At 34.1% G+C, this 21,626-nt stretch overlaps 1 protein-coding gene across 1 annotated transcript in view; it reads right to left on the bottom strand.

Moving 5' to 3' along the window:
* Positions 1-21,626, bottom strand: part of FBXL17 (F-box and leucine rich repeat protein 17) — a 533,735-nt gene that overhangs the window by 498,240 nt on the left and 13,869 nt on the right. Inside the window, exons 2-4 of the mRNA XM_039469518.2 lie at positions 21,160-21,282; positions 18,044-18,301; positions 1,726-1,857 (exon numbers count right to left, since the gene is read on the bottom strand). Coding sequence (XP_039325452.1) covers positions 1,726-1,857; positions 18,044-18,301; positions 21,160-21,282 — 513 coding nt within the window. The remainder of the gene's footprint in view (positions 1-1,725; positions 1,858-18,043; positions 18,302-21,159; positions 21,283-21,626) is intronic.

Below are 21,626 nucleotides of genomic sequence, written 5' to 3'. Positions count from 1 at the left end.
GATGCCATAAAAACTACTATATTTTACATGTCTCCTGTAAGTCATAGTTTGCACCAGACAATTTAAAGATACTATGCCATTTATTTCTCAAAACTATAACCAGCAAATAGACAGATATCAATAACTTCATTTATAAATGAGGTATAAAGAACTCAAGCAACTTTCCCAGGGTCACAATGCAAGTGAGTAGATATCAATATTCAAAAATTCAGTCTCTCTAACACAGAAGACCTAACTCTCTTTACCAAATCTTACTGTCTCAAGAATGACTATTACGTAATATTTATTAAATGTTATAAATTCCAAGGGTCAATAAAAAGATCTCTTTATTTTTGAAGTACAACTAAAAAAGCAAGTCGTCTTTGTGGTATACTATACGTTCAGGACTATCCTGACAACATTTTCAAATACAGACATGCATTGCTTAACGACAGGAAAATATTATGAGAAATGTGTCATTAGGTAATGTTGTAGTTGTATGAACATCACAGAATGTACTTACACAAACCTAGACCAACAGCCTACTAAAATCCTGAGCTATATGGTATATAGTTTTTACTGCGCCTAAGCTGCAAAGCTGAACAGCATGTCACTGTATTGAAAACTGTAGGCAACTGTAACAAAATGGTAAGTATTTCTGTATCTAAACATAGAAAAGGCAAAAATACACTATAATAATCTTACAGGACCACTATTGTATACGATATCCACTGCTAACCAAAACACTGTTATACAGCCCATGACTGTAGGTATGCTATTTTTCAATTTTGAGAACTCCTACTGGTGCCTCCTAGTAACAACTTTTTCTTTTAACTGATATGATGTACCTATCAAATAAAAACGTAAATGCTTTGGAATATTATTCAGCCATAAAAATTAATAAAGCTCTGATACATGGTAAACACAAACGAACCTTGAAAACATCATGCTAAGTGAGACACCAGAAATAAAAGACCATGTATCGTGTGATTCCATTTATACAAAATATCTAGAATAGGAAAACCCCATAGAGATAGAAAGTAGATTAGCAGTTGCCAGGGACAGGGTTTTTTTAGGGGCAATGAAAATATTCAAAAATTAGACACTTGTAGTAACTGCACAACATGGTAAATATACTAAAAACTGATGCGTTGTGTACTTTAAAGAGGGGAAATTTATTTTATGTGAATTACCTCTCAATAAAAAAGATTAAAAGACATTTAAGTATTATACATTAAATGTGTCTGAGTTACATATGTGCTTAAAATATAAAATCTATGTAATTGCCCATATTATCTGCTCTAATTTATTGAATCCCATTTTTTATCATACTAAGTAAAAGTCTCTATTTTACAAGAGTACATTTTTCTGGACATTAAAAAATTCTAATTGTCTAGAATTATTATAATCCCTAGAGATACGGAAAGAACTCCAACCATAGACTTACGTTTGGCAAATAAATTTGATTTTTCCAATTTACCAGCATTAGTTCACTGTCCACATTCAAAAAGACACATTAGCACATGCTAATGAGGGATTTTTAACATGAAAGTAGCACATACAAACACCATCTATTCAGTTAAAAGATCAAGTTATAAAATCATCACTTCAAAAGAATTTTTGCTTTTGACAAAGTAGTATTTGAACCACCACAAGAAAACAAGCAGAAAAAAAATTATAAATAATAGAAAGAATTTGAAGGTAAGCAACAAAATAAACAACATGAGGATGAAAACAAGTACTTACTAATTTGTTTTCCTGCATGTATATTCTCTGTAATTTCAGACAGCCCTTAGCGATGACGATCATGCCTTCATCTGAGATCTTGTAACATTGGCCAAAATGAATATCTTTGAGTTCTCTGCATTTTGAGCCCAGCTGTAAACAAAGAGATTTAGCTGAATTCTCAAAACATAACAAAGGCAATATATTTCCAGTGAGATTTTCATATATTTTTTTGAAAATAATCATGTCAGAGTTAAATATTTGTTACTTTTAAAATAAGATAGAATGTAAGCAATCCATTAACTTAAAACAGTACTATACAAATATTTTTACCTTCCTCCCTTCTTCAACTAACTCATAATACATGCCCACCAAGGTACACAGATTATTTAACAGTTCCAAATGATATATTTAATACTCCAGCAATTTTTTTTTTTTTGAGACAGGGTCTCACTATGTCACCCAGGCTACAATGCAGTGGGCTCAATCATGGCTCACTGCAGCCTCAACCTCCTGGCTTAAAGAGATCCTCTCACCTCAGTCACATGAGCAGCTGGAGTACAGGTGCATCCCACCACACCTGGTTACTTTCTAAATTTTGTTGTAGAGCTAGGGTCTCGCTATGTTGCCCAGACTAGTCTTGAACTCCTGGGCTCAAGCAATCTTTCCACCTCAGCCTCCCAAAGTGCTGGTATTACTGGTGTGAGCCACTGAACCCAGCCTCTTTTTAGTCTTAATAATCAGTAAAAAAAAATTACACTTAAAGTAATAAATTATGGTGTATTCATAAAATTGAATATTATATAAACATTAAAATTGGAACAAACGTTTAACAAAAATGTATATAACTTTTATGGTATAATCAAATTTTATAAAGAAATTATGCATATTTATTTATTTATTTATTTGAGACAGAGTTTCGCTCTTATTACCCAGGCTGGAGTGCAATGGTGCGATCCCGGCTCACCGCAACCTCCGCCTCCTGGGTTCAGGCAATTCTCCTGCCTCAGCCTCCTGAGTAGCTGGGATTACAGGCATGCACCACCATGCCCAGCTAATTTTTTGTATTTTTAGTAGAGATGGGGTTTCACCATGTTGACCAGGATGGTCTCGATCTCTTGACCTTGTGATCCACCTGCCTCGGCCTCCCGAAGTGCTGGGATTACAGGCTTGAGCCACCGCACCCGGCTGAAATTATGCATATTTAAATGCATTCATACGTATTTGTGTACAGAAAAGAGACTAAAATACATACCAAGCTGTTCACAGTGGTTAATCCTGACAAGTACATGAGTTTTTATTTCCTTCTGCCTATGAATCTTCTCTAATTTTTGCAATAAACATTACTTTTGTAATAATAATTTTTAAAAACTTCCGAGTTCTGTTTCAAGTGAAGTAATGACATTGGAAACACAGGAATTCAGTTACTTTTCCAGGGGTGGTGATAGATATAAACTATGTTATTCTAATCTAGGCTGAAATACAACCAATTAAATATTCCTACAGAAACGTAAACTTCATGGAAACAGTGGTTTATCTATTTTGCTAAATAAGGTATCTCTGGTGCCGAGTATCTTACACTTAGTTGACACTTAATAAATATTCGTTAAATGAAAAATTAGCTGAGCGTGGTGGCACACACCTGTAGTACTAGCTACTCAGGAGGCTGAGGCAGGAGAATTGCTTGAACCTAGGAGGTGGAGGTTGCAGTGAGCCGAGTTGCACTGCACTCCAGCCTGGCCCCTGGCAACAGAGCAAGACTCTGTCTCAAATAAATAAACAAATAATTTGTTAAATGAATGAAAACACTGATCAGGATTATGCACTATAAAAAGTTCATTTTAAATGGGCAAATACAAGAAACTATGATTGTGGCCTCATATACTACTAAGTTCCAGTTAATCCAAGGGTTCTAACTGGCCCAAGGAGATAATTCAGCGGTCCAGAAAAGCAGATTTTTAAAAAGGACATGTTCATTTTTTAAGTTATCCTCTAAGTGAACTTCAGCCTTTCCTTATTACGTGAAAAACACCATAGTAGTTTAGCAATACCTGAGACTTTGTAAGCAACAGAAATCAAAGATTATTTCATATATCACTGTTGCAGATACCTTGAAATATTTTCCTTCATTAGTATTCGTCATGCTCATTAGATATCAGATTTTATTGAATTCATTAAAAGAGAAATATGTATTTCTATATACAAATGTATAATGGCATGTCACTGGACCTGAGAAAACTAAATCCAAAGACAACAGTGCGAAAAGCAAAGAACTCTACTAAAACACTGTCAACAGGCTCACATATGTCTGCCAATGAAGCTGAGATTGGGGCTAGAAATACTAGAATTCTTGAAAGTCTGCTTAAAAATTAGTTAAACCCTCATATCACCTCCCCATTACTGCATGGGCAGACCTTCCCCTTTTTCCCACAATGGCTAAAACTGTATTTCTCTGGGGAGAGCAAAACATAGAGTTTTTAGACCAGGTTATACCACACATAGCTGAGAACCAAAAAACACTGCTGAAAAGATGGGGATTTGTGAAAGCGTATACAGTGAAAACAAGAAATTCAAACAAATAGTTCTATCCAATTTTCCAGGATGAAAAGATATCAACTTCCAGACTGAAAGGGCTCATCCACGTGTCCAGCACAAATGACAAAATAGACACGTGACAATGCAAATCATTATAAAGTTTCAGAAATATGAGTTTAAAGAGATTCTACAGACTTACAGAGATATACTTCATGGAAAGGATTAGGATGAAAATGCATCAAACTTCTTAACAAAACTAAAAGAAAGCAAAAGTCCAATCCTATCAAATTCTGAAGAGAAATTATTTCTAACCTAGAATTCTGTACTCAGGAGTCAAACTACGAATTAAGTGTGAAAGTAGAATTAGAGACATTTTCAGACATATAAGTTACCAAAAGATTTACCTCCCATATACTCTTTTTTTTTTTTTTGAGACGAAGTTCCGCTCTTGTTACCCAGGCTGGAGTGCAATGGCGCGATCTCGGCTCACCGCAACCTCCACCTCCTGGGTTCAGGCAATTCTCCTGCCTCAGCCTCCTGAGTACCTGGGATTACAGGCACGAACCACCATGCCCAGCTAATTTTTTGTATTTTTAGTAGAGACGGGGTTTCACCATGTTGACCAGGATGGTCTCAATCTCTCGACCTCGTGAACCACCCGCCTCGGGCTCCCAAAGTGCTGGGATTACAGGCTTGAGCCACCGGGCCCGGCCTCCATATACTCTTTATCAGGAAGGTATTGGCATCTGTGCTCTACAAAACATGAGAATACACCAAGGGAAAGGAAACATGACATCTGGGTAACAGAGGATCTAACCCAACAGCAAGAGGAAGAAAACCTTAAGAATAACAGTGGTAAGATACTAAGATGACCACTAATACAATCACACTTGTATAGGAGAAGTCCAGACTAGACTATTACAGGCAAATCTGCTTTAAAGCAGTAAATTTAATTAAGTATTCACAGATAGACATACTAATGCAACTGGATGAAAGCTTTGGTCTTTATTAGTGTTGAGTATAAAAACTAGGTAAAGGAAAAAAAAGACATCTATTAATTCCAATGAAAACAAAATGCTTTAGAGGAAAAAAAAAAGTAGGTACATAATTGTAAAATGTAAATACTGAATACTTATTTAACAAAAATTATAAAAGAATTATGTTGGAAGGATGAGAGGATAAGACACAAGGGAAGGAAGTGTAAGTGAGCTAAATCCTTATCTTTGACAGAAAAGAATCAGCAATAAATAGTCAAAAGTGAATACATTTTTTAAAAAATACAAACAGATATGGTAGGGGAAGATGTTTTCTCACTCGGTAGGAAGCCCAACTAGTCTAATTCCTAGTCTCCACTGATTATTCTTTATTTAATAAACTGGACATTTCCAGCTCGTAAGTATATATACTTCTTCCCATTGCGAATAAACTACACACAGGGAGCACGCTATCTTTTCTTCTCTATTTGGGGCCACTCTGCTGGTCAGCATGGCCAATGACTAGTCAGTTAGCCAAGCCAAACTCCAGAGTCAGGTTAACAAACCCATTTATCACTGTTTATAAGCAACATTCTCTACCTCAGATTTTCTGAGTCCTAAAGTTGACATCCTGCTCCTCCATCACTACTTCTTTGTCATACTTATTAACAATCTGATAACGTCCTGAGCAGTGAAGAGGAGGCTCTGTGAGACCTCAACAGTTAGTACGACAACCAGGAATACTGAGAAATAAAAGAACAGAATCTATATATTAGCAGAAGGAATAAGGGAGGTTTTTGGTGAAGTCTTAAACATCAACGTGAATAGACAAGTTGTAGAACCTCAGGTTAAGAGACGTAAATCACAGCGCTGCAGACTGGGAAAAAAAATTAAACTGATTGCATGGTGTTTTGACATTGAAAAGTAGCTTTGGTGGCTTTATCTATAAGGAAATCACTTTTCATAGAGGTCACATGGATAACCACACAAAGATGAGAACCATGTGGATGGCATATGCAAAAATTACCAGCATGTGAGGTAGTTAGATATGGGGAACATAAGAGAAGCTATGATGATTTACTACTACTGAGTAAAACCATCATTAATCTCACTGCAGAAACTGATATTCTGTTTCAGACATCACTGGATATAACTGGCAAGACTGCACTTAATCAATGCCTATCTACACTAATCACCATTGAGCCATCCATAAATGTCCTAAGTTCCAGACTACCCAAGTACTGTAAAGTCAATCATTATAACTGATATATTTACCAATTTGGCTGATAGTCTTTAAATCTCTCAATGTTGCTAGAGACACTGGAGCTCTACCCTGTCAAAAGGGAGAAATCCTGGTTAGTGCCCTGGCGTCCAGCTGAGACACGAAAAAGATGATACCTTAGGAGCAAAAACAATGCCCTAGAATAAGGCATATCCTAGACCATTCAAGTTAGAAGGATTTGGGAAACATCTTGGGCTTTCCACAAAATAAAGCATAAAACTGAACATAAACAAGATAAGGATGATCATTCAGTAACTGTAAGGCTTGCTTAAAAAAAATATTTCTGGTTTTCAGTCTGGCACCTAAGGACTTTAGAAGTTGCCGCTCTGTTCTAAAAAATAAAAAGCTGAACAAATTGGAAAAATTAACAATTCTTTTTAGATCCATCAGAGAAATGAGGACATAGACCAAACCACTGCCGCAAAACTGCAGAAAAAGATAGGCAGATACAGAGAAGCACAACTCATCACAAGAGAAATTACTACCAGAAACCTCAGCAGGAACCAGGGCTGGAGTAGGAAAACCTGAACTGTATTTGCCAAAATACTGGAGGCACAGCGTGGATAAGTCTAACAATCAAAAATTCCAGGGGGACCTAGTTATAAGACAACACCCACGCTTTTGTGAGTTTATCTACAGGAACTCTTCCAGGTCCTCAGGGAGAATATTGGAGAGAAATCACCTCATGCATACAGCAGTGAGAGGAGAACGGTAACCATTTTGAAATATGCCAGAGCATTCTATTATTCTTAACAAGGCCTGTTCTCAGGAGGAACTGTTTTACCAGAGCCTAACCTGTGGGAGTTTTGTCAGAGCCTAACCTTCCTAGGGAAAGAGAAAGATTGAATTTCAGCCAGCTCTAATCTTCCATATAAGGAAAGGAATATACCAAACTCTAGCCCCCTCTAGCCAGCCTAGTCCACCTAAGCATAGGGGAAAAAATAGAAGCACTGATAAAGGTAGTCCAGTGGCATAAACTTGCCAAAAGATTAAAACCTAATCCTAAAACTATAGAACATTTCCCCTCTCCCCACACCTAACCATTACTAAAGGCCCATTCATAAAAGTTGCATTTCCCAGTATAGGTTGAGTATCCCTTAACCAAACTATTTGGGACCAGAAGCATTTTAATTTTTGGATATTTTTCAGATTTTTTTTAATATTTGCATTATATTTATCAGTTGAGCATGCCTAATCTGAAAATCCAAAATCTGAAATGTTCCAATGCGTATTTCCTTTGAGTATCATCTCAGCACTTAAAAAGCTTCCAGTTTTAGACTATATTAGATTTTGGAATTTTGAGTTAGGGAGACTCAAACTATGCATTATGTCCACCTTTCAATGAAAAATTACAAGGCATACTAACAGGCAAAAGACACAATTTCAAGTGACTGAAAAAAACATCAGAACAAGAGTCAGATATGGCAGGAATGTTGGAATTATCAGACCATAGTTTTAATTATTTTAAAACTATGATTAATATGCTAAGAGCTTTAATGAAAAAAGTAGGCAACATGCAAGAACCGACAGGCACTATAAAAAGAGACATTAGTAGACTGGATATGGCTGAGGAAAAAAGTGTGAGTTTAAGAATATGATAGAAAGTTTCAAAACCGAAAATCAGGAGAAAAAAGACTGAATAAAAATGAACAGAATATCTAAGAAGCACAGAAAAATTACAAAAGGCATAACATAAGTGAAAAGTGAATACAAAGAAAAGAGAGAGAAACAGGAACACAGAAATATCTGAAGTACTCATGACAAATAATTTACCCAAATTAATACCAGACACCAAATTAAAGATCCAAAAAGTTCAGAGAATACCATGCAGGAAAACTGCAAACAAACAAACAAAGAGAAAACTACACCTAGGCATATCATTTTCAAAGTACAAGAGACCAAACTTAAAAAAAAAAAAAAAAAAAAAAAAAAAATCCAGAAAGAAGCCAGAGGATAAAAACACCTTACCTTTAGAGGGGCAAAAATAAAAATTATATCCAACTTTTCCTTAGAAACCACGCAATCAAGAAGAAAGTAGAGTAAAATATTTAAAGTTTCAGTGAAAAAAATCCCCACCAACCTAAAATTCTATAGCCTGTGAAATTTTCTTTCAAAAGTTAAGGAGAAATGAAGACTTTCCCAGACAAACAAAAAATGAGGGAATTTGTTTCCACTAGACCTGCCTTCCAAGAAATGATTTTAAAAAAACAAACAAAAAAAAAAAGTTCCTCAGAAACAAGGAAAATGACATAGGTAGTAAAATTGGATCTATATAGAGAAAGAATGAATCAGAGAAAGCATAATAAAGGTAAAATAAAAACTTTTCCTTATTCTTAATTAAGGTAGCAGATAACAATTTGCTCAAAATAATAATGCATTTGATCATGTACACACATATACATGCTTATATATAAGTGAAATAAATAATATCAATAATATAAGGGATGAAAAACTTTATTTTTGAGACAGTCTCACTCTGTCACTAGTCTGGAGTGCAGTGGCACAATCTCAGCTCACTGCAATCTCCACTCCCGCATGTTCAAGCAGTTCTTGTGCCTCAGCCTCCTGAATAGATGGAATTACAGCCGCACACCACGGCACCTGACTAATTTTTGTATTTTTAGTAGGGACAGGGTCTCTCCATGTTGGCCAGGCTGGTCTCAAACTCCTGACCTCAACTAATCCACCCGCCTCTGCCTCCCCAAGTGCTGGAATTACAGGTGTGAGTCACCACACTCAGGCAGAAAACTTTAAAATATTTTGTTATTATAAGATATTTTCATTACCTGTGATATTTTCACTACCTGTGATGCAGTACAAAGTTATTTGAAAGTGGGTTTGAATTAGTTATAAACATATATTGTGAATTCTAGAACAACTACTTTAAAAAGTAAAAGAAAAAAAACTATGATTGCTGAGAAAGAAAACCAAACCATTAAAATGCTCAATTAAAATCACAAAAGGCAGAAAAAGTAGGAAAGACAAAAATATTAGCAAAGAACTAAGGCAGCAAAGAGTAAACTTTAACACATATGGTAGCTATTAATCCAACTACAGAAATAATGTCTTTAAAGATCAATGGTCTAAAAACAGCAATTAAAAGACAGATTGTCAAAATAGATCAAAAAACAAGACCCAACTCTATGATGTCTACAAAAAACGACGTTTAAACAGACAGAAATATATAAAAGTAAATGGATGAAGAAAGATATGCCGTATTCACATATATTAATTTCAGACAGAACAGGCTTCAAAGCAAAGAATGTTATCAGGAATAAAGGGGATATTACATAATGATAAAGGCGTCAACACTCCAAAAAGACTTGACAATCTTTAAGGTATATGTACCTAACAACAGAGCATCAGAATATGTGAAGTAAAGAGTGACAGAACTAGAAGGAGAAATAGATAAATTTATTATTATAGCTGGAGACTCTTATCACATGATCCAGTGTACACCTTGGTTTTTACCCAAAAAAGTTTTAAAATTATGCCCAAATGGTTCTATTATAAATACACAGGCACACCTATGTTCACTGCAGCACTGTTTACAATAGCAATGACCTGGAACCAACCCAAATGCCCATGAATGATAGACTGGACAAAGAAAACGTGGCACATATACACCATGGAATACTATGCAGCCATAAAAAACAATGAGTTCGTGTCCCTTGTAGAGACATGGATGAATATGGAAACCATCATTCTCAGCAAACTGACATAAAGACAGAAAACCAAATACTGCATGTTCTCACTTACAGGCAGGTGCTGAACAATGAGAACACAGGGGCACAGGGAGGACAACATCACACACTGGTATCTGTTGGGGGGTGGGAAACTAGGGGAGGGACAGCAGTGGGCAGGGAAGTTGAGGAAGGATAACACGGGGAAAAATGCCTGATGTAAGTGATGGGGGGATGGAGACAGCAAACCACCATGGCATGTGTGTACCTATGCAACAATCCTGCAAGATCTGCACATATACCCCAGAATTTAAAGTACCAAAAAAAAAAAAAAAAAATTATGCCCATACAAAAACCTACACACAGAAGTTTGTAGCAGTTTTATTTATAATTATTAGAACTTGTACATTCCCAAAAGGTCCTTCAGTATCTGAATGGACAAACTGTGGTACACAACAGACAATAGGATATATTAATTGCTAAAAATAAATGAGCTATGAAAAGACATGGAGGAACCCTAACTGCATACTACTAAGTGAAGGAATCAAATCTGAAGGGGTTATATACTATATGATTCGATCACAGACATTCTAGAAGAGGTAAAACTACAAAGACAATAAAAAGATTAGGGGTTGCCAGGTGTTAGAGGAGTGGAGTGAATAAATAGGCAGAGCACAGAGGATTTTTAGAGCAGTGAAGATACTCTATACTGTATCTGTAATGGTAGATACATGTCAAACTCATAGAATGTACACCACCAAGAGTGAACCCTAACATAAATTGTGAGCTTTGGAAATAATACATCAATGAAGGTTTATCAATTATAACAAATATATCACTCTGGTGGGGGATACTGATAATGGGAGAGGCTATGCATGCATGGAATAGGAGTATGTAAGAAATTTCTGTACATTCCTCTTAATTTTACAATGAATTCCTCTTTTAAAAGTCAAAAGAGCATTCACAGAAATTAGACAGCAAACAAAATTTCAAAATTTCAACTAATTCAAAAATGTTCTGAACAGTGAATAAAACTGTAAATTGAAAGAAAAAATACTTAAAAACAATCCTTCAGAAATGCTTAAGAAGCATTACAATTATTAACTAAAATAAAACTGGGACTAGCCATAATAACTTCAGACAGAACAGATTTCAGAAGAAGAAAAGTTATCAAGGATCAAGAGGGACATATATAATGATAAAAGAAACAATACTCCAGGAAGACATAATAATCCTTAACATGCATTCATCTAACAAGAAAGTGTCAGAATATGTGAAGCAAAACTGTTAGAACTACAAGGAAAATCAGATAAATCCACTATTAGAGTTAGTGATCTTAACATCCTTCTATCTGAAATGGACAAATTCGGCAGGCAGAAAATTAGTAAAGACATAGTTCAACTCAATAAAACCATTAATTGACTGGATATAATGGACATATATAGACCACTTCATCCAGTAGAATACACATTCTTCTCTAACTTACATGGAATATTCACCAAGACAGATTGCATTCCAAGGCACAAAACACATATAAAAAATTTTTAAATAAAAATTATACAATGTCTGCTCTAAGACAATAAACTAAAAATGAATTCCAAAAAGATGACTGGAAAATACTCCCATAACTTTAAAATACTCTCAGAGATTTAAATAGCACATTTCTTAGTAACACATGGGTCAAAGAAGAAACTTCAGAAGAAATTTTAAAATATTTTGAACTAAATGAAAATGAAACTATCAAAATTTATGAGATACAGCAAAGGCACTGTTTAAAGGGAAATGTATAGTTATGGATGCTGTTGTAAATGAAATCATTTAGGTTCTATTTCTTTTAGGGTGTGTAGAAATACAACTAATTTTTTTTATCTTGATTTTGTATCCTGGCACTCTGCTGAAATCATTTATTAGTTCAAATTGGTTTTTTGTGGTTTTGTTAGAGTTTTCCATTCATAAAATAATGTCATCTTCAAATAAAAGTGGTTTTACTTCTTCCTTTCCAACTGGAAGCACTTCATTTCTTTTTCTTGCCAAATTGCTCCTTAGAACTTCCAGCACAATGCAAAACAGGATTGCCAAAAGCAGGCATTCTTATCTTGTTCTTGATCTTAGGAAAAAAGTTTTCCATCTTTTATCACTGAATATGTTATTTGTGGGTTTGTCACATATGGTCTTTATTATGTTTAGGAAGTATCACTCTATTCCTATGTCAATAGGTGTTTTGTTTTGTTTTTTCAAGAAAGGCTGTTTATTTCACCAAATGTTTTTGTATACCAATTAAGATGATTGTTTTTTTTTCCCCTTCATTCTCTTAATGTGGTATATTACGCTGATCGATATTTGTATGTTGAGCCACTCTTGTACTCCGTGGATAAATCATAGTAGGTCACAGTGTAGAATCCTTGTAATCTGCTGCTAAATTCAGTTTGCTAGCATTTTGAAGATTTTTACATACTGGTTTGTAGCTGTTTTCTGTTTGTTTTGTAGTTTCATTTTTCTAGGGTCTTTGGCTGGCTTCAGAATCGGGGTAATGCTGGCCTCACAGAATAAGTTAAGAAGTGTTATCTTCTCTTCAATTTTTTGAAAGAGTTTGAGAAGGACTGGTGTTAATTCTTCTTTAAATATTTGAAAACATTCATTGGTAAAGCTATTTGGTCCTTAGCCTTTCTTCATTGGCAATTTTTTAATTGATTCAGTCTCCTTATTTATTGTAAGTAAATATTTTCAGATTTTCTACCTTTTCATTTTTTTTGTTAAGAGATGAGGTCTTGCTATATTGCCCTGACTGAAGTGCAGTGACTATAACCTAAAACTCTTGGGCTCAAGCAATCCTCCTGCCCCAGGTTCCCGAGTAGGTGGAACTCAGAGTTTCTACTTCTTGGGTCAGTTTTTCTGGTTTCTGTATTTCTAGAAAATTTCTATTTCACCTAGGCTATTCAGTTTGTTGGTACATGGTTATTCATGGTTTTCTCATACAATACTTTTTATTTCTATAAAGTCAGTAGTTATGTCTCTTTCATTTATGATTTAAATGACAGAATCCCTAAAATACATATATACACACATACACATGCATATATATATTAGGGATTCTGTTGTTAGATACACACATGGTTATAATTGCTATTATCTTCCTGACAGAACAACATATATTTATCAATATATAATAATTCTGTCTCTTTGATTCCTTTTGGACTTAAAATGTTTGTTGTTTGATAATAAAACAGCTACTCTAGCTCTCTCTTGGTGTGGAATATCTTTTTCCATCCTTTCAACCTCTATGTAGTTACTTTTATCAGTTTTACTTCTTCTCCATATGGCTTTCAGTTACTGCCTAGTATCTTATTTCAGCCAGAAGGACACCCTTTAGCATTTCTTGTAGGGTAGATCTATTAGTAACAAACTCCTTTAGCTTTTGCTTATCTTGAAATATCTTAATGTCCCTTTGAATTGTCCCCCTATGCTTTAATAGTATTGACAAATACAGAATTCTTGCTTGACTTTTTTTCTTCCAGCACTTTAAATATTGTCAGCTCACAGCTTTACTGGCTTCCATAGTTTTTGATGATAAATCAGTTGTAAATCTTATTGAGGCGTGCTTGTATGTGACGAGTCACTTATCTTTTACTGCTTTCAAAATTCTGTCTTTGACTTCACACAATTAGACTACAATGTGTCTCAGTGTAGACCTCTCTGACATTATACTTCCTGAATTTATTGAGTTTCTTGGATGTATAGATTCATATCTTCCACCAAATTTTGGAAGTTTGGCCCATTATTTCTTCAAATATTCTTCTTGCCCCTTTTATTTCTCCATTTTTCTGGAATTACTAATGTGTGAATGTTCTTCTGCTTGATGGATACCCCACAGGTCTTTTAGGCTCTACTTATTTTCTTCACTCTTTTTTCTTTCTGCTTCTTAGACTCAATAAATTCAATTGTCCTATCCTCAGGGTTCACTTATTCTTTCTTCCACCTGCTCACACCTGCTCTTGAAACCCCCTGGTAAATTTTTTATTTCAGTTATTATACTTCTCAGCTCCAGAATTTCTATTTGGTTCTTTTCATAATTTCTAACTCTTCACTGATATTCTCAATTTGTTCATAAATTATTTTTCTTATTTCCTTTAGTTCTTTGGCCATGGTTTCCTTTACATCTTAATTTAAAATCTTTATCTAGTAAATTCAATGTCCAGGCTTCCTCAAGAATGGGTTATGTTTATTCTTTTTGTTTTAATGGGTAATACTGTTTTCTTTGCATGCCTATAATTTCTTGTTAAAAATTAGGTATTAAAATATTAGATTACAATGTGGTAACTTGGGAAAGTAGATTCTCCCCACTTCCCTATGTTTCACTGTTTTTGATTAATCAAGGATTAGCTAGTGTTCAGCCAGTGTTTTGAAAGAGATTTCCTTGGAAGCCAAAGCTTAAAAAAAAAAAAACTAAAACAAAAAACAAAAGCACTTATCCTAGTCTTTGCAGACTGGCTGTGTGCTGAGATATTCCTTTAAGACTTAACCATACCATTCACGACTCTGCCTTGGCCTTTACTTCCTGCTTGTACTGGGCCTAGCAAGCACACAGTGAGAAAATTTATGGTCTTCTTAGGTCTTTCCTGAACATGTGTCCTGCCCTGGGCATGCATGTGGCTTTCTAAATTCCCTTCTATACACTGAGGCTGATTGTACTAATTTCAAAATAAAAACAAACTCTCTGCCAGGCTCTTTCTCCCAGGTCAACAGTATCTCTCACCATACTCTATTGCCCAAAAAAGCTTGCCCAAAAGCAAGTTTTCATTTGCTTTATAATGTGTTCAACCAATGCCCACTAATTTCCCTGCCTGACTGGGTTCAAATTAGGTAAAACAGAAATATAAGCACCTGCATCAGCCCTTCAAGTAGCTCTCAGGTAGGTTGATCAGACAAATGCAATAATTTGCAAATAAGGTCTGCTCTGCTCCCTCTGGAACAGGGCATCTAGGTCCCTCACTGGCAACTCAGACTGTCATCTTCAAGACTGTTGCCAAGCTGGGGAAGGAATGAGGCTCAGGCAAATAAAAAAGCCACAAAGCATTCCTTCCACCTTTCAGTTGTCTTTTTCTTGTCTCAACATTCCTTTAGTTGGTATAAACCTTTGACATTTCCAGGTTCTGAAAAAGTTGAATCTGATAGTTTAGGCTTGTTTTTCAATGTTTTTGTGGAGAGGTAGGGTTTTAGAGCTGCCTGCTCCAACAGTTTGCTGATGGCACTCTAAGTAGTTATTTTTAAAGATCTAAAAATTGATAGCATAGCCAGATCAAAATCTGTAATGTAATATTAAATAATGTAATAATAAATAATGTAACATTTATTATTTTTGTACGATTTTATCTTTAAAAAGCCTACAGTGTCTTATTTCCAGTAATTTCTACTGAGCTCCATGAGTTGGAGTGTTAAACTGCTAAAACTGCATATAATTAGTCACATAAAATTGCAACTTAATGAATATAATTTCTTATATTTTAATACTTTGACTACTATTATTGTTTGTTTGCGGGCAAGTACTAAATGATAACAAAATATTAGGAAAATTGAAACAGCTTTTTATTCTTGATTAAATAGATTTTTCCCCTAGATACATAATTGTAGTTTTAAAAGATGTATACAATAGAAACACATTCCAATGGTAAAATTGAGTGACTATTATGAAAATAAAAATATAAATATTTCAGGGTGGTATTTCAGAAAAAGGACAGTATTCAGCCAAAAGCAGCCTGACTTTTTTAGGTGCTACACCATGTTTAAGAAATACTGTTAAGCAGAATCCGATATTTAAAACATCAGAGTCTACATCTATTAGAGCTCCAAATTGAAATGCTTTAAGCAACTGTTTTTGTAAACAAACTAACAGAATTCAAAAAGCACACATATTTGTTGCCTGCTAAAGTCAATCAAAATTATGGCAGTTATAAAGAAAACATACTCTAAAGAAATTATCAATAAAATTTAAATACCTCACTCTAAAACACTTGTCAGTTTTTACTTACAGAAGAGGTAAAAAACAAAACCATGCAATAATCTGTAGAATCAACAATTCAGTCGATTGCTAGATTAATGAGTTCAAGAAAAAATAACAGCCCCAGTAAAATCATCAATTATGGCTAGTTCCCTCTTAAGCTTTTGTAACTTTATTATACATTTTAACATAACATTGTTAGTTTACTAAAATCATAATATAAATCTACAGTCAGATTTATGAAATATTACTGGGTCATAAATTAATTTAGTGAGTGGGCCAAGGCCAGCATTTATTTAACACAGTAGTATAGAAAACAGAATAGATAATATCAATGAGCACTGCACATAAGGATACGTATTGTTTCGTATAACTTTGTATTTTATATATATATGAAAGCCATTCTCTTTCTAATATACCCTTCTACTTTATGCATATATGAAAGCCATTCTCTTTCTACAATACCCATAACACTATTCCATCAGAGGAAAAGAGTCTATTATGAAATCAGACACACCCTGCTACAGCAGTCTTAAGTACAGGATAATATTCTCTACACTGCAATGATATCCTATGTAATTAAGAAGAAAACTACCTATGGGGGAAAAAATTTGATTGTTTTTGCTAGTTTTATCAGAATATTACCTGACATGTAATTAATTCGTAATTCAGAAACCATAAAAATCTGAAGAAAACATCTAATCTAACAGGCTCCAAAATACCTCACATTGTAAGGAAGATTTACATAATTAGACTCAAAATTGTAAATATAAAATAAATTCATTATACTTGATTGGCATATTAAATTTTGCTCCTTCTATACTTCACCCATGACTATGATCGTATTCTTTTTCACAAAGATTACTAGCTATACCCTAAGAAGCCTGCTAAACTACTATTTGTGTTATATCAGAATTAAATATGAAATAAATTTAATCTAGTTCTTAATAAACACATACATGTTTTAAAAATGTTTCTTTGTAAAAGATAAACTGCTGAGAAATTTTGATCAAATAAAATCATGCTAATACACAAAATATATATTTTTCCAGAAAAGATTAATATGTTTAAGAACTTCATAAAATGCTTTGCTTGTAAATAATGCTGTACATAGCAGAAATGAATCAAGAAAAATATTAAAACAAATAAGACTTTTTGCACAATATGCCTTTGCAAACAAAATAGGCTCCCTTGTAAGTTGATAACATTCTTAATACATAAATTGTACTGACACACCCAGTACTCACTATTTAAGATAATCTTCCCAAATTTCTTCTCATATTAAGCTTTCAGTTAATTCATATATAAGATTTAAATTTAAGGATATTCATCTGTTGAATAAATGATCCACTCTGAGCCAAGAAACCTTAAATGTCACTTCCAAAGGATATAAACAGGAGGAATGCATAATACTATTTTTAACCCAGTTATTATGCCAAATATAGGTAATTAGCCCATTGTTCTTTTATGCTCTTCAATTTGAACTTCCATTTATGCCTTAAATTTAAGCATGTATGTCATCTAGTATAATAAAAGGGAAATTAAAAGTTAATTTTTAAAACCTCATGCTGACCCAAAGTACACAGTTGCCTAAAGCAAAATGTGGTACAAAAATTAAGTAACAAAGCACAAATTTATAAAATGGCTGGTTAAAGAAGTTCAGCCTCTCACTACAAAACACAGCAGTTAATTTACTGATTATAACCACGGCACTCTAGTTCACTAATCTAAACAAATATTCATTAATATCTAAAAAAGATGACTCACTTGAGTCTCAGTATTATTTTTAACATAACCATTTAAAATGTTGTTGCTAGAAAACATTTTGAATTAATTCAAGTAAAATCACTTTATAAATGCTAAAATTTACCTGCTTGAGTCCTTCATCAGTAAGTTTGTCCTGGTTGCCTACATGCACTTTCTGAAGTAAAGGACAGTGAGAGGCAACCGCAATAATAGAGGTGTCAGAAAGTTGTTTACACCTGTAGGCTGTATACCTAAGAAGTCCAGGACATTTAAATGCTAGAACACATACGCCAGTATCAGACATACTACGACAATCAGAAATGTTGATTTCAATTATATTCTGACTTCTTGATGCAATCTTTTCCAATAATTCATCAGTGACCTGTAAGACAAAAAGCAATAAATTTAAACTTTTGCTACAAATAAAAACTTATTTTCCATTCTTTAACTAAATTTTCCTCAATAAGCAATATACTAATTACATTATAACATGAACAATACAGTCAAAAAATAAACTTTCTTAATATTGAAGCATAACAAGAATTTGGTATAATAAAAATATATATTTGGTCTTTGTCCTGAATTCCTGCCACAGATCTCCCAAAACTCTTGGAATTTCCTAAGCAATAGAATTTCTGTAGCTATTCATAACAAGCCCTTTAGACCATACTTGAGTTCATACTAATGAAGTGACTTAGAGTGGGGTGCCCAGATGGCTTCAGGATGAGGGCTGGTTACCAGAAAGATTAAATCCTTGATTAGAGGGTGATGACTTCCAGTGCTACTTCCAGGAGAGGAGGGAAGCTGGAGATTGGGTTATAAAAACTCAAATGACAGAGATTCAGACGGTAAACACATCAAAGTGCTGAGCGGGTGGTATATCCCATACCTTGCCTTCTGCATCTCTTCCATTTGGCTGGTCCTGAGCTGTATCTTTTATAAGAAACCCTTATAAGTTCTGTGAATAGTTATGACTAATTATGAAAACTGAGAAGGAAATTAAGGGAACTCACAAATTTATAACCAGTCACTGAGAGGTTCAGGTGACTTCTGGGACTTGCAACTGACATTTGAAGCGTGGGTAGTCTAGTGGGATTAAGCCCTTAAACTCAGTGATACTCTGGGAGTTGGCTGAATTGAATTGTTGTACATCTAGTTAGTGTCAGAAAATTGCTTGTTAGTGTGGGGAAAAAACCCACATATTTGATGTCAGAAGTGGTACCAGAAAACACCAACAAAGGATATGTGTTAGTTTCACTAAAAGCCTAAAAATCTAACCTTATTGTGAAAATTCACTTTAATTAAACCTTCAAATTCAGCAAAAACTCACCACAAACAAAACCATACTGAGATTTTCAGTGTTTCACTTTCCATTTGTAACCCATGAAATAGTTTACATGAGTTATAATGTTATACGTTATTTTCACTTCTTAGAGCTGATATCAGACGATACAACAGCACATAAGTTTTAAATCTTTTACTGTTTCTAAGAGAATGCTACCTCTCATATAATTTATGGGTTTTATATCATTTTGCAAATCAGAACACCAAAGACTATATAGAAATGTCCATGTCAAAAAGCTTTTCTCAGAAGAGTCAATGCTAAATATAAGTAAGCTTAGAATTCATCTGGTTTTACTCAGATGGCCATCTGAAATTTTTTTTAAACCAATCTCTACATATTCTGTGCCCAATCACCACATTTTCAAAATACAAAACACAGCTAATGTTATTCAAGTCATTTCAGTAAAAATAATGGAGACAGAAAATGCACATAAAATTTAGAATAGAAGGAAAGAACTACACTGTCAAGCAGCACTCAGAGTAAGAGCCAAAGTTAAAACTATCTATGTTTATACTTGTTGGAAACAGCATAAACACAGTTCCTGAAAAAGTTAAAACTCTGATGTACCTTTCCTTTTATTTTTTACTTTTTCATTCTCCATACCTTACTACCAACACGGGGCTGGGACAGGAGGGAATGTGGTGTCAGGGAGGAAACTATTCTTAGTCTTAATTCATAATAAATAACTCAAACATTGAAGAGTAATGAAGTAACAAGCTATAGATTGCTTTACACATATCTTCCCTCCATTCCACTGTCCACAACCAACTCCCTCACCATTCTCCTTGGACATAAATGTCATGAACACAAGCAGATAAATAACAAATTATCTTAACTGTTTTAACCTCTTATTAATGAAGCAGAAAAACAGAAAGGGAACACCTTATGCACAAATCCTCGTGAGCTTGCTTAACTTGGTTAAAGTGTGTGTTATACACACAAACACATACACTACCAGAATGCTATAGCTGGCTCATAGCAACTCACAAGAGTTTATAGTGTGCCCCTCTTTCCAAATCTGCATTCAATGGCATAATGTGTAGCCTGACATTGGTCATGGTGGGAGTATTTATGTAACAGAAATTGGCAAATATTACAAATCAGGGCTTTTGTTTTAAAGACAGTTGTTAAACATTTGTTAGGACACCAGTAGTAATATACCACGGCAGAATTTAGAATAGGTTTAGTACTTCAATAAAACCCTATTCTTATTGATATTTTTACAAATTTCTAATGCCAAATACTACCAAGTTTTAAAAATGGGATCTAACAAGTCCAAAAAACTGTTATCAATAAACATTTTTTTCCTAATTTATGCCCCTATATAAATGCATTAAGCAGCTAAGCAACAGGAAGAGTAGAAAGTCCACCAAAAGAAAAGTTAAGAAAATAAAAGGTTATCTTAGCCCATTTTACTTCCATTTCTTCATCTGTAAAACAGAAAAAAAAATAGTATCTATTAAATCTATAAAAAATTACAGAGTTGTTGGGTGGATCAAATGAATTAATATGTATAACGCCCTTAGAACTGTACACAGCACAGAGGCAGTACTACAGAAATGTTTGCCATCATTTTCTACTATTAGGCTAGTAATGGTAATATGATCTCCAGCAATAAAAACGTTTAACAACTTTTTGAAAAGGTAATGAAAAAAGAGAAAGAAAAAAATTAAATAGCAACCCTAAATTACCAATCTACACCAAAAAAACTATCTTATTTACTAAGAGAATCCATCTTTAAATTCACATACACAAAAAAATACAAAAGCACAAAATTCTACGTTATAGTCATTTGAACTATGTTTTTTTAAAAAAGACAGTAAAGATTTCTGAAGAGAAATAAAGATATTTTTTGAGTAGGTCATAGGAGGGTTACTTGGAATTAGATTCCTTACCTGCTGACGACTACTAAGATCCAGCTGCTTCCAAAACTGGAAGTCTAAACAAAGGTCACGCCAGTACTTGCAAACCAATGATGCAGAAAGGCAACGCTCATCCAGTGACAAATTGGAAAATATCTGTGAATAAAAAAACAGTACCATATAATATGTGCTAAACATTTTCAAGGCATAGGAAAAGGTTTTTATTAGTTACAAAAAGTTAACTTTTTAAAAAGAAAACCTTTTTCAATAAAAGTGGCCATTTTGTAAGTCACTGTAAGAGACTGCCTTAAAGAGAAACTATGACATAGGAGCTAAAAATGGACTGATGTTATGGAGAAGAGAACAGACACATACTAACATTTGTGTTCATGTATATCTTCGTGTTTGCTTGTGTTTAAAAAAAATGAATTGAAAGCATAAACCAAAAACTAATAAAAAAAAATCGTTTACATTTCTGGGAAAGGATAGAAGATGAGAGA

This window comes from Saimiri boliviensis, chromosome 1 (assembly GCF_048565385.1).
Source record: "Saimiri boliviensis isolate mSaiBol1 chromosome 1, mSaiBol1.pri, whole genome shotgun sequence".
NCBI lineage: Eukaryota > Metazoa > Chordata > Mammalia > Primates > Cebidae > Saimiri > Saimiri boliviensis.
This window is presented reverse-complemented; position numbering and strand designations above follow the sequence as displayed.